The sequence below is a fragment of the Phoenix dactylifera genome, chromosome 1 (assembly GCF_051530095.1).
Source record: "Phoenix dactylifera cultivar Ajwa chromosome 1, Ajwa_hap1_PhDact_Kaust_v1.1, whole genome shotgun sequence".
Taxonomy (NCBI): Eukaryota; Viridiplantae; Streptophyta; class Magnoliopsida; order Arecales; family Arecaceae; genus Phoenix; species Phoenix dactylifera.
The window spans coordinates 6,339,788-6,356,009 of NC_143190.1; the positions used below are offsets into that span (position 1 = coordinate 6,339,788).

Consider the following 16,222-nt stretch of genomic DNA (forward strand, 5'->3'; position numbering starts at 1 on the left):
CTCATTGATCCCTTTCCTAAGTACCTGTAATTAACACAGGATTGGATCATCTCATATTTAGATTTAATGAGCATGTGCAGATTATGCGTAAAGAAGGTCGGTTAAATACCAAAAGTCCCTGAACAAACTTAAATGCTGTTTGAAACTCGGTTGTCAAAATATTTTTCTCACCCACAAAACAACCACCTACTTGATTTCATCAGACCAAAAATATATGTAAATTAAAAAGAGCATCCGAACAGCATCAAGGCTCTATCACCATCATCTCAAGTGAATATGAACCGGCATTGCTGAAAGCCTGCAGGTAAACAATCCAATTAATCAAAGATGGGTTATCATCTTTCTTGGAGGAAAAAAAACAATAAAGGCAATGATGACACTACAGAATGTGTTTTATATAATACCGGCTGCTAAGCTTCAATTGCTAATATTAACACAATTAAGTTTTTTCATTATGTGCTACAAATGGTGCAACAATTCAAGGGCCTTCAAATTTGAGTTACAATTTTTAAGGGAACATAAAAGTAAACCTTTTTAAAATTTTATTTTTCAGTCTAGCACTACAAGTAGCTACATATCTTTTGTTAAACTGATAATAATGTATTTTGGCACACACCACTGCTCTTTCCTCCATGATTGATGCATTTCTAATTGCCGAACAAAACTCATATTGGACGGGCACCAGAGAAGGAAATATGGGGTGGGCTTTTTGTTTTACCACATTTCCCTTAATGTCCATCTTAAAGTAGAAACTCAAAAGTCAAAAACTTGACCTACTAACGGAGTAGTTGGTCTCGTGATTAAAAAAAAAAAATCAAAGAAGGAATGGGAATCACGCGTGGCATGCTCTTTCTTTCTCGTCAAGCCTCTCTATCCGTCCTTTTCCTCATCAAGCCATCTCTCCCTTTCATAAGATCTTCTTTCTTTTTTTCAAGTTCGTTCCTCCTCCAAATTTCCCTCTTTTTCAGAATTTTTGGATCTAAGAGTTAGGGAATCTAAGGAATAGTATGTATATAATTTTTTATGTTAAACAAAACTAAAAAACTGTGCACTGTGTACTAATACTGATGAATACTATTATGGCAACCGTATATCGATTTACCTAGAGGTGTATATTAGCTTGCTAGATAACTTAATTTGTTATGTATATATCACTTGGCTATATTAGCATGTATTGGTAAAAAGCATGTTTTGGAAACTGTGTATCAATTTATCTAGAGATGTGCATTGGATCACTGCTAGGTGTGTGTAAAAGAAGCTTGCAGTATGTATTAGGAAGTCAATGAGTGCGTATCACCTAGTCATATAATGTACACTGGTGAACATGATATTCTAAAAACTATGTATCAATTTGATAGGATGTGTACATTGGATTGCTAGACGACTAATTTATTAAGTATGTTACCGGCCATGTATAGTATACTACTAAACTCTATGTTCTAAAAACTATGAATAGATTTATCTAAAGATGTGTATTAGCATACTAAATGACTAATTTACTTAGTGTGTATTATCTAGCCATGGAGTGTGTACTGGTAAAAAGCATGTTTTGGAAACGAGGAAGCAAGAGGATGCCATGCATAATTTCTTTTCTTTTTTGGTTTTTATACCGCACATGATTTCCTTTCCTTTTTTTTTTTTTTGAATCATGGGATCGACGACTTCGTTATTAGGAGAAGTTTGTGACTTTTGGATTTCTACTTTAAGATGGGTACTAGGGAAAACATAGCAAAATAGAAAGCCTATCCCATATTTCTTCTTTTGGTGCTCATCCCATATGATATTTTTTCCTTAATTGCCAAGTCCACATTGCTTTAGCATTTATATTTTGCACCACTTATGATCCATCTCATACGATTTATAATGGAGGGTGGATGCCAAGAAGATACCTATTTCAGAGTCATGCAATTGAATACCATAGAATCTCATCTAACTCAATGCGACTGATTCTAGTATTTGAAATTTTGAATCTAAACTCTGGAACCGAGGCAATGAGAAAAGACCATAATGCTAAGATGGGTTTGGGAATTACTTAGGGATATAGCTATGGATAGGTACATTAAACAAATGAGACAATGGGGAAATAAGAAAATGCTGATGTATGTACCAAAACAATACGAAGATGTATTAAAGAAAAATATACAGAGCTGACCTTGAGCATGCCAAGGACATCATCTTCTTAGTGTTATGAGACTCCAACCAATCCAAGGTAGAAGCATGCACTAGTTAGAGGACTTGAGAAAACCTCTCATGTCCCATACCAAGTAGAAGAAGTGAACAAAAAAGTAGGAAATTGTGCAAGAAACAAGAACAGACAATATGCACAGGAGGAGAAACTATTCTGTAGGCTTAAGGTATGACTCAAGCTAGTAATTAACTTTGAGTATGGGAAGATTGCATACATAGATGAGGAAAAAGGAAAGTAATTACATATGGGACCACTTATCAAACATTTGATTAGATTTGCAGTACAAATTAAAAAAAAGGATCAAACAATTCAATTAGCTTTGCAATGCACTAAAAGAAACTCAAATTAAAGCTTAGAAAACTAAATTATGGCTGGTTATCATAAGTATAACGAACATATATCCATCCCTATTTCTTAGACTTCAACCTAAAGAAGTCTTATTATTTTCCCCATTATCTGTTTGTTTGTTTCTTATTTTTTGAGCAGAGGATGGGAAGATCCCATCAATTCTTTTCAAGAGGGATCGAAACGAATACAAGGAACTGCAACAAGAGAAAAACAGAGATGAATCTACAAAAGACATTTCATAGCAATATGCTGCAATTCCTTTATACTTAATCTCTCGCAGAGGTCTATACCAAAGACACTTTTAAGTCAAATCCCATAGCAGAAACACAAATCAACGACAATGAATCTTAAGATCAACTTCGCCATTCACATTATTCTGAAGCCAACCCAAAACAGAATGGTGTACAAATGCACAAGCAAGAGACGGGAACAAGTGAGCACATGTAAAAAATGCACTCAGACTGGAGCTATAACAATGTATGGGGCACCAATGATGAATTAATGCTGACCACCCCTTGCTAAAACTAGCATGAGAACAACAACATAGGTATAGCTCTAAACAACTACAAAGACTGCAGCACTGTCATGGTATAAATTGATAAAGATATATAAACTCAATGAATGGAGAAACATACTACTTCACGCTACTCCAGCACAGAATGCAACAATGGAGGCAGAAAAAACAGCAAGAATTTAGAAGCCAATAGGGAGGTAAAGAGGAGCTTTTTTTTTGCACATACTTGGGTCTGATGTAATAAGTATTGCAGTCCCATCAAAGCTGCAGGTGCCTCCGGCATGCTTCGTCTTCTGCCAGCAGCTATTCAAAGCATAGGAAGCATGGGCTACCACAGTATCAGGATAATAACAGCTACCATTAGGCCTAATCTCCTCGCAGTCAGCCCCACCTTCCCCACAGGCATAGTCCATTGCCTCTTGCAACTTTTCCGCCGGAACTGCCGGCTTCGCCACACACCACAAGCCCCCCTTCTGCTCTTCCCCTGGCCCTGGCGCAGGCTCCGGTGCCGGCACAGAGCAAGGCGCCAACGGTGGGAATACTACAGGCGGAAAAGCTGGGATTATCGGGACTTGAGCTGAAGGGGCAGCTGGTGAATGCGGTGTCACAGGGGCAGCGGGCGATGGTGGTGGGAACACAGACATGAGAGGACTGCCTGCAGGAGCTCTCGATGGAGAGGCATTCGGCAATGGCGATGGAACTCGTGGCGCATCAGGTGGGTTCGTGGGGATTTCCGATGGGGCAGCACTGGGCACGAAAGAGAAGTGGGAGTCAGGCACCGGCGCAAATGGGATGGGCGAGAGAGGAGTTCTAGGACTTGGAAGCATAAATGGAGGTGGCAGCTTGGAAAAGCCCAGCTCTTCCGAGGCAACTCGATGAACGGAGTAAACCCGTTCGTAGTTATCGGGGGGATGCGAGAATTCAGAAGACGAATCGATGGAGTAAACCATGGTGTTATCTTGGAGGAAGCCCAGCAAAGGATTTAGTATGCCCTGTTTCAAATCACCTCCAGATAAAGAGAAGTGAAGATGGTGGAAGCAATTAGAGGAAAAGGCAGCAGAAAGTTTGATCTTTTCTAATAGACCTCTTCTCACTAGACAGTAGTACAAATTTTTAACAGAGGGCAGAACCAAGCTCCATTGGTGTTCATGGTTTCTGTCACACAGGACCCCTTTTCCTAACTCAATGGTGGTGATCCTAGTGGAGGAGAGGGGAGCAAGGACATGAGTTTTTAGCCAGCTCTCTGCCGCTAAGACACTGGAAGAGACTACGGAAAGCTCTGCTTCAGTGACAGAGACTGCAATGGGAAGTGGGCTAGTGGTGTGAGGGGAAAGGTGAAGGCTAAACTGGTTTGGTTCCCGGAGGTTCACCGGCTGAATAGCTTCTTGACCTGCATCTAGAGCACAGACAGAAGAAAGAAGACATGAAGAGAAAGTAGAGAAGGAAGCCTATAATGAGAAAGATTTTGCCTCTTTGGCCACTCACCAGTAAGACCAAGGAGAGGTAGCGGGGAAATGAGAAGGTAGAAGTAAAACTCCACCACCCTCATCTTCTTCAACTTCTTCTAGTGGTAGGAAAAGGGAAAGTTATAATGATAGAAAAAAAACCCCGCCTTAAACCCTTGGAGAAGTGGCGGGCGGCATTTGGGTTTTATGGGGAAGAGGGAAAGCCTGGGAAAAGGTTAAGAGAAGGGAAACGGGAATCGTTTTTCATGAAGTGGATTTTAAATGAGAAACGGTCACCAAAGCTCTTTGGGAATCGGATCCTAAAAGGAGAAGGAATTTTCTTTTTCTTTTTCTTTTTTTGGGTTGATGAGAAAAAGTAAGGAAGAACTCTTTGGCCGAAGGGTGGGGGAAGGGTTTGTATATACAACAAATACGGATATACGCAATAAAATTAAAAAACAATAGATTATAAAATGCCTAGACAACTTTTCTGTCCAACCCATAGGGTGCCTCCGAAGTGATAGGTCACATAAACAGTCACTCAATCTGCGACTCCGTTGGCCTTTCTAAATATATACTTAGCCTGAAATGTCACTTCATCTCTCATAATCGTCCAAATATTCTAAAGCGGGAGTGCCTCCTTTGGGGAGATGCTGGTAAAAATGTTTTGAAAGGGAAAAAAAGAAAGAAAATGTGGGAAACTTAAAGAAAGTTTGCTCCTTACTTCTTTGAGCTCCATAGTGAGAGACCATGAAGATAACGGGCATTTCCTTTGGCACAAGAAGATGCAAAAGGTATGGACGTGATCGAGTAGAGTGGCGACATTAACCCCATCAAAGGTCCCCTTCTCTTTTGGCCCATTTTGGGGCTAGATCAATTTCTTCTCATGAGTCCTATAAATGAGTCTATGCCAACTGTTGGGGAAAAAACCCCAAGTCATACCGCCACGGAGGCGCTCGGCCAAAGAGCGCCGACCAGGAAGATGCTCGGCCAAAGAGTGCCGACCGGAAAGGCGCTCGACCGAAAAGTGCCGACCAGCAGGGTGCTCGGCTAGAGAGCGCCGACCAGAGAGAGCGCCAAGAAGAGGCGCCCAACCAAAATGACCAAGTAGGGATGCTCGGCTAGAAAGAGTCGACCAGAGAACGCCGACCAGAGAAAGCGCTCGCCTAAAAAGCGCCGACCAGGAAACCAACCAAAGAGCGCAAGTAAAGACGCTCGCCCAAAGGGCGCCGAGCAGAAGTACTAGAAGCAACCCCGCCACAGGGCGCCCCTCTGGGCGACCAGCTCGGCTCGGCACCCCTGCCGAGCCGATGCCTTGCCTAACCTTCTCGAAAGGTCTGGCGGCTATACACGCGACTCCACCACGACCCGCCACTATCTCCAAGCCATCAAGGCATAAGATCTCCGCAGGTATTCGGCACGACCTGCCATTAATGCATGAGACCCCCTCAAGTCTCCGATGCACTCAGTCATTTAATGAACACGGCCCAAGACGATCTCCGGATCACTGAACCATCAGAGCGTATGGCTCTCCCTGACCGCCGGTTCACTCGGTAATAAATGCACTTACCATCCACGGACCCCAGGCCCACCACGGCCGGCGGTTCAACCACTCCAACAGGTCCGATCGACCGTGACAACTCCCTGACTCCGGTCCGATTCGGCCTTATTCTCCACTACGCCATTAATGGGCCGAATCGTGCCCAATTATTACAGAACAGGACAAACCTCCTGTCACCTCCCAGGTAACAAAAATCCTTCTATAAAAGGAAACCTGGGGGAAAAGGGAGGGGGACCGGACCGGGATAAGAGAAAACAACACAGACACAATTGAGGACATCATCCTCTTCACCTTTATCTTATCCAAACATTCTTGCTGTCTACTCCATATACTCTCTTCCTTGCTCTCTCCACATATTGGCCCTCTCTGACTTAAGCATCGGAGGGCCGGCGCCGGGGAGCCCGGCCACCGGTTTTTCTTGCAGGACTCGCATCCTCCAGGAGGACACCACCAGCCGGCGCGCCGCCGACCACCGTCCTTACGACGGAGCCCCTCCTCCCCTGGTTTCGCGGCGGCCCCCGGGTCCAATTTCCAGCAACAGTTGGCGCTAGAGGAAGGGACCGAGTTCGCTGCCATGAAGCTAAGAAGCAAAGGGGCTTCCAACGCCTCTCGACGTCCTCCACCCAATCCTGAGCATTCCGTTCGAAACTCACCACCTCCGGCTGAGTCAGTTCATCAAGTTCGGCCGGAGCAGTTTGATGCCCTGGTGCAACAGGTGCAGGCCCTGGCTACCGCTGTCCAAAGCCTGCAGCCCAGGGGCATCCCAACGGCACCGCCTCCTCCGGCTCCAGTTCAACCGGAGCCCCCTACAAGCGGACTTCCCCTTCGAGGTCAGGACTCCCAAGTCCAGGCCTCCCTCTGGAGAGAGCACCCAGCCAGGGGCCACGGAGGCTGGCCACAGCCTTCAGAAGCTGAGTCGGTTCCAGGGCAACCTGCGCTCGAACGAACCGCTGCAGCGATCCTCCAGAATGGCGAACTCGACAAGAAGGTCGAGAAGCTGGAGCGCCAAATCCAGGCACTCCACGGGAGGAAATCAGGACGTGACGGCGACTTCGAGTTCAATACGAAGTCGCCCTTCTCCCCGGAGATTGAAGATGAACCGGTTCCACTACGGTTCAAGATGCCCCAGGTGGAGCCTTACAACGGCAAGGCTGATCCCCTTGACCACCTGGAGAGTTACCGGGTCTTAATGGCCCTACAAGGAGCCTCGGAGGCCATGACGTGCAAAGCTTTTCCGGCGACACTCCGAGGACCAGCCCGGCTGTGGTTTGCCGGGCTGAAGCCGAGTACTGTCTCATCCTTTGAGCAGCTCGGCAGACAATTTGCTGGCAACTTCGCCGCCAGCCAGCCCCAGCGACGGACGTCCGACTCCCTCCTGGACATTAAGCAGAAGGAGGGAGAGTCCTTCAAAGAGTATTTGGATCGGTTCACCGCCGCAACATGGGAGGTCCGGGAGCATGACCAGTCAATCGCCATGTCGGCGTTGAAGACTGGAGCCCGGTCTTACAGATTCCTCTTCTCGATTGAGAAGAATTTCCCTGCGGACCTCACCGAGATGTTCGCCCGGGCGCAGAAGTACGCCAAGGCTGAGGAAGCCGTGGCCGTTAGGCGGGGCGGGGCCGAGTAGAACCCCAAGAAGAGACGCCGCGAGGAGCGCGGCCAGCCCAGAAGCTCATCTCCGCGACGAGCTAAGAATCCGCCCCGCCCGAAGAGTCCACCCCGGTTGAGGGGACCACCACAGCAGAGGTTCCCACAGCGGGCCCGCACGCCCGAAGGGAGGTATGAAAGATACACTCCCCTTAACGCTCCTCGGGCTGAAATTCTCATGGAGATTGAGAGTCGGGATTGCATCCGGCTCCCACCTCCGAAGCTAGACACCAGAATCCGGCGTGATCTCCGGAAGTATTGCCGTTTCCACCGGGATCACGGCCATGATACCGAGGAGTGTTACCAGCTCCGAAATGAGATCGAAGCACTCATCCGCCGAGGGGTGCTCAATCGGTTTGTGCAAGGCCGGCATGAAGGGAAGAAGCCAGTCGAAGGAGCAGCACAGCCTGAAGGTTCAAATGCCAACAGGCCCATCGCCGGCGTCATCAATACTATCCGAGGCGGGACCTCGGCTGGGGAAGCCTCAGGGGAAGAAGCCTCCTCGAAGCGCCCGCGCACCTCTGAAGCCATCTCCTTCTCAGATGATGATCTAGAGGGAGTCGAAACTCCCCATGATGATGTCGTGGTCATCTCCATGATCATAAATAAATTTGATGTAAAACGCATCCTGGTTGATAATGGAAGCTCGGCGAATGTTTTGTATTTTGGTGCTTATTGTAAAATGGGGATGACAAAAGAGCAACTACGGAGGATGAATGCTCCGTTAGTTGGATTCACTGGGGATTCAGTCCCAGTAGAGGGCGAGATCGACCTTCTGGTCACAGCCGGGCTCGCCCCTCGTGAAAGTACCGTGGGTATGAGCTTCCTTGTAATACGCCTGCCCTCGGTTTACAACGCCATCCTCGGAAGGCCAGGACTCAACGCCCTCCGAGCAGTGGTCTCGACTCACCACCTGCTGATGCGATTCCCCACCAGCCAGGGAGTCGGTGAAGTTCGAGGGGACCAAATGGTGGCAAGGCAATGCTACCTAGCGACCCACGAGGCAAGACGACCAGCCGAGGTGCCTGCCCCAACAACTGACCAGCCCTCAACTGAAGTTATGGAGGCACGGGTCAACCCCCAGAAAGAGCGGGTAGAGCCTGGTGAGTTGTTAATTCAAGTTTCCTTACGAGAGAACTTTCCCGAGCTAACCGTGCAGGTCGGCTCTGGCCTTGGCGAACACGAGAGGAGTCGCCTCGTCAACTTCCTACGGGACAATATGGATGTCTTCGCATGGTCGCCTGCAGACATGCCGGGGATAGATCCGGAGGTCATGGTCCACCGGCTTCAGGTGAAGCCGACCTGCAAGCCCGTGCGACAAAAGAAGCGAGGCGCCGCCCCTGAACGACAACGAGCAGCAGCCGAGGAGGTCGGCAAGCTCCTTGAAGCCGGCTTCATCCGGGAGATATCCTACCCGGAATGGCTCGCCAATGTGGTCCTCGTCAAGAAAGCCAGCGGGAAGTGGCGTATGTGCGTGGACTACACCAACCTGAATAAAGCCTGCCCGAAGGACAGCTTTCCACTTCCCAGCATCGACCAGCTCGTGGACTCCACCTCGGGTCACGAGCTGCTGGCATTCATGGACGCCTTTTCCGGATACAACCAGATCCGCATGGCGCCAGAAGATGAGGAAAAGACAGCCTTCATCACCGACGGGGGAACCTACTGCTACAAGGTAATGCCATTCGGCTTGAAAAATGCCGGGGCAACTTATCAAAGGCTGGTCAGCCGAATCTTCAAAGACCAAATAGGCCGAAACATGGAGGTCTACGTGGATGACGTGCTGGTGAAAAGCAAGGTGGCGCAAGACCACATAGCCGACCTCAATGAAGCATTCTCCACACTCCGAAAGTACCAGATGAAGCTCAATCCAGCTAAATGTGCATTCGGGGTCACCTCCGGCAAATTCCTCGGCTTCATAATTACACAACGAGGAATTGAGGCCAATCCAGAGAAGATCCGAGCCCTCCAAGAGATGACGCCTCCCAGGACGATCAAGGAGGTACAACGGCTCACAGGCCGAGTCGCAGCCCTCGGAAGATTCATCTCCCGCTCGGCCGAGCGCTGCCTTCCATTCTTTGCAGCCCTCAAGAAGCCGAAGAACTTTTTGTGGTCGAACGAGTGCCAGCAATCTTTTGAAGAACTAAAGCATCTCCTGGCTTCCCCTCCCCTGCTCATAAAACCTCAACAGGGTGAGCTCCTCTACTTGTATCTAGCTGTCTCCCCTGTAGTAGTAAGCTCGGTCCTGGTCCGAGAGGAGGGCAAACTCCAAAAGCCAGTATACTACACCAGCCGGGTCTTGAGGGACGCCGAGACCCGATACTCCAAGCTTGAGAAGACTGCCTATGCTTTGGTCATCTCGGCTCGGAGGCTCCGACCCTACTTCCAAGCTCATACAGTAGCTGTGCTGACCGACCAGTCGGTCAAGCAGATCCTGCAGAGATCAGATCGTGCGGGTCGGATCACCAAATGGGCCATTGAGCTCGGAGAATTCGACATTGAGTACCGGCCCAGACCGGCGATCAAAGCACAAGCACTCGCAGACTTTATAGTCGAGTGCACCATACCGGATGAGGTCGAACCCGAACCTGAGCCACCGGTGGAGCAGACCCCGAGTTTGACATGGACTCTGCATGTCGATGGCTCTTTAAACTCGGGGGGTAGCGGAGCAGGGCTCATCCTCACCAGCCCAGAGGGGGTGGTCGCCGAGCAAGCCTTACGCCTCGAGTTTCCTGCTTCCAATAACATGGCGGAGTATGAAGCGCTCGTCGCCGGGCTCAAGCTAGCCAAGGAGCTAGGAGTGAAGGACTTGAAGGCCTTCAGTGATTCTCAGCTCGTCGTCAACCAAATTGTGGGCGACTTCGAAGCCAGAGACCCGACCATGCAGAAGTATCTTCAGAAGGTACGGGATCTCGCCTCGACCTTGGACTCTTTTCACATTCAACATGTTGCCAGGTCGGAGAATCTCAGGGCCGACTAGCTATCAAAGCTGGCGTCCTCTCGCATGAGCGAGCTTTCCAAAGAGGCAGTACTGGAATATCTCCAAAAGCCCAGCACAGACGAGCCCGAGCAGATCCTCTGCACTGAGTTCGAGCCAAGCTGGATGGACGAACTCATCAGCTATCTGCAAGACGAAGTCCTCCCCACTAATGAACAAGAGGCTCGCCGAATCAAGCGCCTCGCCACCCGGTACGTACTATACGAGGGAAAGCTCTACTGGAGATCCTTCACTTCTCCCCTCCTCAGATGCCTCCGCCCAACAGAGGCTGATTACGCCATGCGCGAAGTCCATGAAGGGATCTGTGGAAATCATCTGGGAGGACGAGCATTGGCCCACAAAATTCTACGCCAAGGATACTATTGGCCGACACTCCAGAAGGATGCTATGGACTTCGTCCAAAGATGTGACCGGTGCCAAAGGAATGCCAATGTTCAGCGCCGGCCCTCGGCTTCCTTGACTTCTATCAGCTCCCCTTGGCCTTTTGCCCAGTGGGGAATTGACATCCTCGGGCCATTTTCACTGGCCACTGGGCAAAGAAAGTTCCTGGTCGTCTCCCTCGACTACTTCACAAAGTGGGTAGAAGCCGAGCCCCTCGCCCGGATCACCGAGCAGAAGATGCGGGATTTCATCTGGAAGTCCATTATCTGCAGATTCGGGCTTCCCCGCATCCTTATCTCTGACAACGGTCGCCAGTTCGACAACATCCACTTCAGAGAGTTCTGCTCCGAGCTTGGCATTGACCATTGCTTCACCTCGGTCGCGCACCCTCAGACGAATGGAGAAACCGAGGTAACAAATCGTACTATTTTGCAGGGTCTCAAAGCCAGGCTCGACAAATCCAAAGGACAATGGGTCGAAGACCTATACAATGTCCTGTGGGCTTACCGGACCACATTCCGCGTCCCCACCGGCGAGACTTCCTTCAACCTAACATATGGGACGGAGGCCGTCATTCCACTAGAGATTGGGCTTCCCTCTCCAAGAGTCGAGCACCACGACGCCAGCTCCAACTCTTCGCGGCTCAGAAGCAACCTCGACCTGATCGAGGAAACAAGGGAGGCCGCCCGAGTTCGTATGGCGAGGTACCAGCAAAGGACAGCTCAGTACTACAACGCCAGGGTCAAAGTCAAATCTTTCAGACCGAGGGACCTTGTCCTCAGAAGAGCTGAAGCCTTCCGACCAACTGAGCAAGGGAAGTTGGCCCCGAACTGGGAAAGACCATACCGAGTCACGCGCATCCGCCGACCCGAAACTTATCAATTGGAGTCTCTAGATGGGACTCCCATTCCGCGGAGCTGGAACTCTGAAAATCTCCGCGTGTACCATCAATAAAACCCCAAGGGGTCCCCCATTGTTCAACTATGAATTTCATTTTATGATGGTCTGCGTACTTATTTTGAGCTCACCGACACTCCTGATTATCTTATGGTGTCAGGTTTATTTCTCCTCCCCTGACCACGGTTGGGATGCCCCGATGCCTCGGGATGATGGAGTACCTGCGTGGACTCCCTGAAGATGTTCGTGAGTTCGTGGTGCGCTCTCCATCGACCAACGAGCTCGGCTCGTTCTCCTACCCTGACCACGGTCAGGATGCCCTGCCACAACGGGATGCCCCGATCCGTCGGGATGGCCCGAGACGTCGGGGTGCGGTCTTAAGTGACCAGACGAGCTCGGCTCGTTCTCCATCGACTTCCACCGACGAGCTCGGCTCGTGCTCCATCGACTATGAGTTGCGGTCCTCTCTGACCAGACGAGCTCGGCTCGTTCTCCATCGACTTCCACCGACGAGCTCGGCTCGTGCTCCATCAGCCAACGAGCTCGGCTCGTTCTCCTACCCTGGCCACGGTCAGGATGCCCCGAGACGTCGGGATGCCCCGACTATAGGGAAGCTCGAGACGTCGAGATATGAGTTGCGGTCCTCTCTGACCAGACGAGCTCGGCTCGTTCTCCTACCCTGACCACGGTCAGGACGCCTCGAGACGTCGAGATGCCCCGATCCGTCGGGATGCCCCGAGACGTCGGGATGCCCCGGCTATAGGGAAGCTCGAGACGTCGAGATATGAGTTGCGGTCCTCTCTGACCAGACGAGCTCGGCTCGTTCTCCATCGACTTCCACCGACGAGCTCGGCTCGTGCTCCATCAGCCAACGAGCTCGGCTCGTTCTCCTACCCTGGCCACGGTCAGGATGCCCCGAGACGTCGGGATGCCCCGGCTATAGGGAAGCTCGAGACGTCGAGATATGAGTTGCGGTCCTCTCTGACCAGACGAGCTCGGCTCGTTCTCCATCGACTTCCACCGACGAGCTCGGCTCGTGCTCCATCAGCCAACGAGCTCGGCTCGTTCTCCTACCCTGGCCACGGTCAGGATGCCCCGAGACGTCGGGATGCCCCGGCTATAGGGAAGCTCGAGACGTCGAGATATGAGTTGCGGTCCTCTTTGACCAGACGAGCTCGGCTCGTTCTCCATTGACTTCCACCGACGAGCTCGGCTCGTGCTCCATCAGCCAACGAGCTCGGCTCGTTCTCCTACCCTGGCCACGGTCAGGATGCCCCGAGACGTCGGGATGCCCCGGCTATAGGGAAGCTCGAGACGTCGAGATATGAGTTGCGGTCCTCTCTGACCAGACGAGCTCGGCTCGTTCTCCATCGACTTCCACCGACGAGCTCGGCTCGTGCTCCATCGGCCAACGAGCTCGGCTCGTTCTCCTACCCCGACCTCGACCGGGATGCCTCGAGACGTCGAGATGCCCCGATTTATCGGGATGCCCCGATGCGTTGGGATGCGGTCTTCATTGACCAAGACGAGCTCGGCTCGTTGTCCGCCGGCTTCAGCCAACGAGCTCGGCTCGCTCTCCATCGCTGGATTTCTCTGCCGACGTCCCCAAAAAACGGAGTCCGAGCAGAGAAGCGTCTTCAGTCGCCTCGGCGCCAGGACGCACACGGTACAAGGTACCCATTTACTTAATGTTTCTACGTTAATGTCTCTATATTGTCTATTCTATTCTTGGATTTCTCTGCCGACGTCCCCAAAAAAATGGAGTCCGAGCAGAGAAGCGTCTTCAGTCGCCTCGGCGCCAGGACGCACACGGTACAAGGTACCCATTTACTTAATGTTTCTACATTAATGTCTCTATATTGTCTATTCTATTCTTGGATTTCTCTGCCGACGTCCCCAAAGAACGGAGTCCGAGCAAAGAAGCGTCTTCAGTCGCCTCGGCGCAAGGACGCACACGGTACAAGGTACCCATTTATTTAATGTTTTTACATTATCTATTCTGCTTTTGGATTTCTCTCTGCCGACGTCCTCAAAGAACGGACACTGAGCAGAGGAGCATTTTCAATCGCCTCGGTGAAGGGGTGCTCACGACACCAGCACAATTATACTAAGCCCGGTGAATCCCCGTCACGAGCTGACGAGTATTCAACCCATTCATTGGAAAAGAATCCGACCCGCCCCGGCAATGTGGGGCTCGGACCCAAAGTTTACTAACTTTGCTAAAAAGTTTAAGTCCCAGTGACCGCCTTAGGGCTTGGTCGAATTCTGGGCTAGGCTCGGAAAGACTCTCCGAGCCCAAATCCCTTAAAGCACAAGCGTTGCTATACCACTGGTCGAAGGGCCGAGCAATGGAGCTCGGCAAGCCGAACCTAAAACCAAACCCTGTGGCGGGTAAAGCTGAGGCCCTAGAGCCCATATCCTCGGAACCTAATATGGATCCGAGCAGAGAAACTTGGACTACAACAGACGAGTTTTAAAGAAAGTATATTCATTTCAAAAAAGGCCCGTAGGCTGAGTACAAAAATTCGGGTTTGGCCCTTACAAGTATGGGGGGCCATCCCGACTTTACAAAAAATAACAAAAATTACATCAAGTCTCGAGCTCGACTACTTCGGCTCCAGCAGCACCAGGAGTAGCTGGCTCACCAGTCGGGGCCTCTTCGGCGGCCTCGGCAGCAGCAGGAGCAACCTCGGAGGCGACCTCGGTGACTTCGGGGATCGCCTCGGCCGCATCACCCCTCTCGACCCCTGCTCCCGGTTGGAGTAGGTTCACGTCAAAATCCGGGAGGAGCCGCCGCAATTGATTGCGGAAATTCCGGAAGCCTTGGATTAGCCCATTCACGCCCTCCTCTGCTAGGAGGTCGTGAAACTCCTCCGACTCGCGGAAGAGCCTCACCGCGTTCTGAGCTTGCTCCCGGGCCTCGAGCTCCCGAGCCTCATGATATGCGGCCTTCCGCTCGAGGTTATTCAATCCCCGCTCGAGCTCTAAGTGGCGAAGGCGGGCGTTCTCCACCTCCTGCTCGCGGGAGGCCAGCGCCAGCTCGGCGGCAGCTAGACGAGCTTCCGCGGCGCGCAGTTCGGACCTCGCCAACGTATGCGCGCCCTTTTCTTCGTCGAGCTCGGCGGTGAGAGCTCGAACCCTTTCCTCGGATGCTCCTACTTTTTCCTGGAGCACCTGACGTTCGGCCTCGGAGGCCTGGTACCTCGCCTCGGCGGCCAGGTACCTCGCTTGGGCCTCGTCATACCCACGCTGATACCTCCGGGCCCGCTCCCGGTAGTCGTGGGTGATGTGCATCAGCATCTCCGTCTCGTGCAAATGCTGTAAAAGAGACGAAAAGAAAAACATAAGGCGCTGCGAGTAAAAATTTTACAAATTACACAGATGAAAAATTTTACATACCCGGACGGCGCTGCAGCGGGTAGAGTCCATGAAAGCATTATAGCTCATGGACTGTATCAGGGCCCGGTCGGCCGGGAGCAGCGCGACCCGAAAAACTTCGCGCGCCACTCGAGGGTTTTCGAGGGCTGAATCGCCCTCGAACACCGACCAGTTGAGTGCCAGAGGCACTCGCTCCTCCGAGCCCGATGGGCCCGGAAGGCCAGCATCGGCTGGCCTAGGCAGAGCCGACCCCGAGGCTCCCTGACTGCCCCCCGGCTCGGAGCTAGGGGGCTGGGGTCGGGCAAGCGGCCGATCTGACTGCCGCACGACTGGAGCAGGACGCGCAAGCGCGGGACCTGCGGAACTCCTCTCCTGGTCGGCAACTGGAGCGTCCTGCCGACCAGGAATTTGCGCCAAGGGCGTCGGGCATGGGAGCGCCGCCGAAGCTCCCCGGGAGCCTGAGCCCCTGGAATCCGCGCCCTCCCCCCGACCAGCCTCAGACTGCGCGAGGCGAGAAGGGCCCGCCTCAGAGTGCGAAGGGCGAGAAGGACCCGCCTCGGTCACTGCTGGCGCCGGGGGCGCTGGGGTCGTCGAGACCTTCTGCTTCTTTCTCGGCTCAGTGGGCTCGCCCGAGAGCTCGGCTGCCCTCTTCTGGAAGCGGGCGTAGAGGACTTCGCTTTTCGTCACAATTTTTGCGATATCTGCAAAGGCAAAAAGGATTAGAACATTAGAACAGTAAGGAAATAAATACACCTTGTAATTACTCTTACCGTGGGGACACGCCGAGCTCAAGCCCACGTTCACCAAAGCGTCCTCACATATGAGGCCGTTCAGTAAGATGCCGTCCTCGAGGCTGCGGATGGCG

General features: G+C 51.6%; 1 protein-coding gene across 2 annotated transcripts; it reads right to left on the bottom strand.

The window, feature by feature from the left end:
• Positions 1–106: 106 nt before the first annotated feature.
• Positions 107–4,673, bottom strand: LOC103709137 (uncharacterized). Of its 2 annotated transcripts, none has more exons than XM_008794345.4 (3): positions 4,536–4,673; positions 3,277–4,446; positions 107–298 (listed from the first exon to the last, which is right to left on the bottom strand). In XM_008794345.4, the coding sequence occupies exons 1-3, from the start codon at positions 4,597–4,599 to the stop codon at positions 267–269; spliced, it is 1,266 nt and encodes a 421-aa protein (XP_008792567.2). In that variant the 5' UTR covers positions 4,600–4,673; the 3' UTR covers positions 107–266. The 2 variants fall into 2 exon arrangements, with proteins under 2 accessions (XP_008792567.2, XP_038970290.1); XM_039114362.2 differs by having other exon boundaries at positions 3,277–4,440; positions 4,536–4,627.
• Between the last annotated feature and the right edge of the window lie 11,549 nt (positions 4,674–16,222).

What these genes read in the sequence shown, in the direction of transcription:
- LOC103709137 (XM_008794345.4), bottom strand. Translation starts at nt 4,599, where the DNA reads ATGAGGGTGGTGGAGTTTTACTTCTACCTTCTCATTTCCCCGCTACCT. An exon ending in ACCTCTCCTTGGTCTTACTG is followed by an intron (nt 4,447 to 4,535) that starts GTGAGTGGCCAA and finishes TCTGTGCTCTAG; the next exon opens with ATGCAGGTCAAGAAGCTATT. An exon ending in ACTTATTACATCAGACCCAA is followed by an intron (nt 299 to 3,276) that starts GTATGTGCAAAA and finishes GTTTACCTGCAG; the next exon opens with GCTTTCAGCAATGCCGGTTC.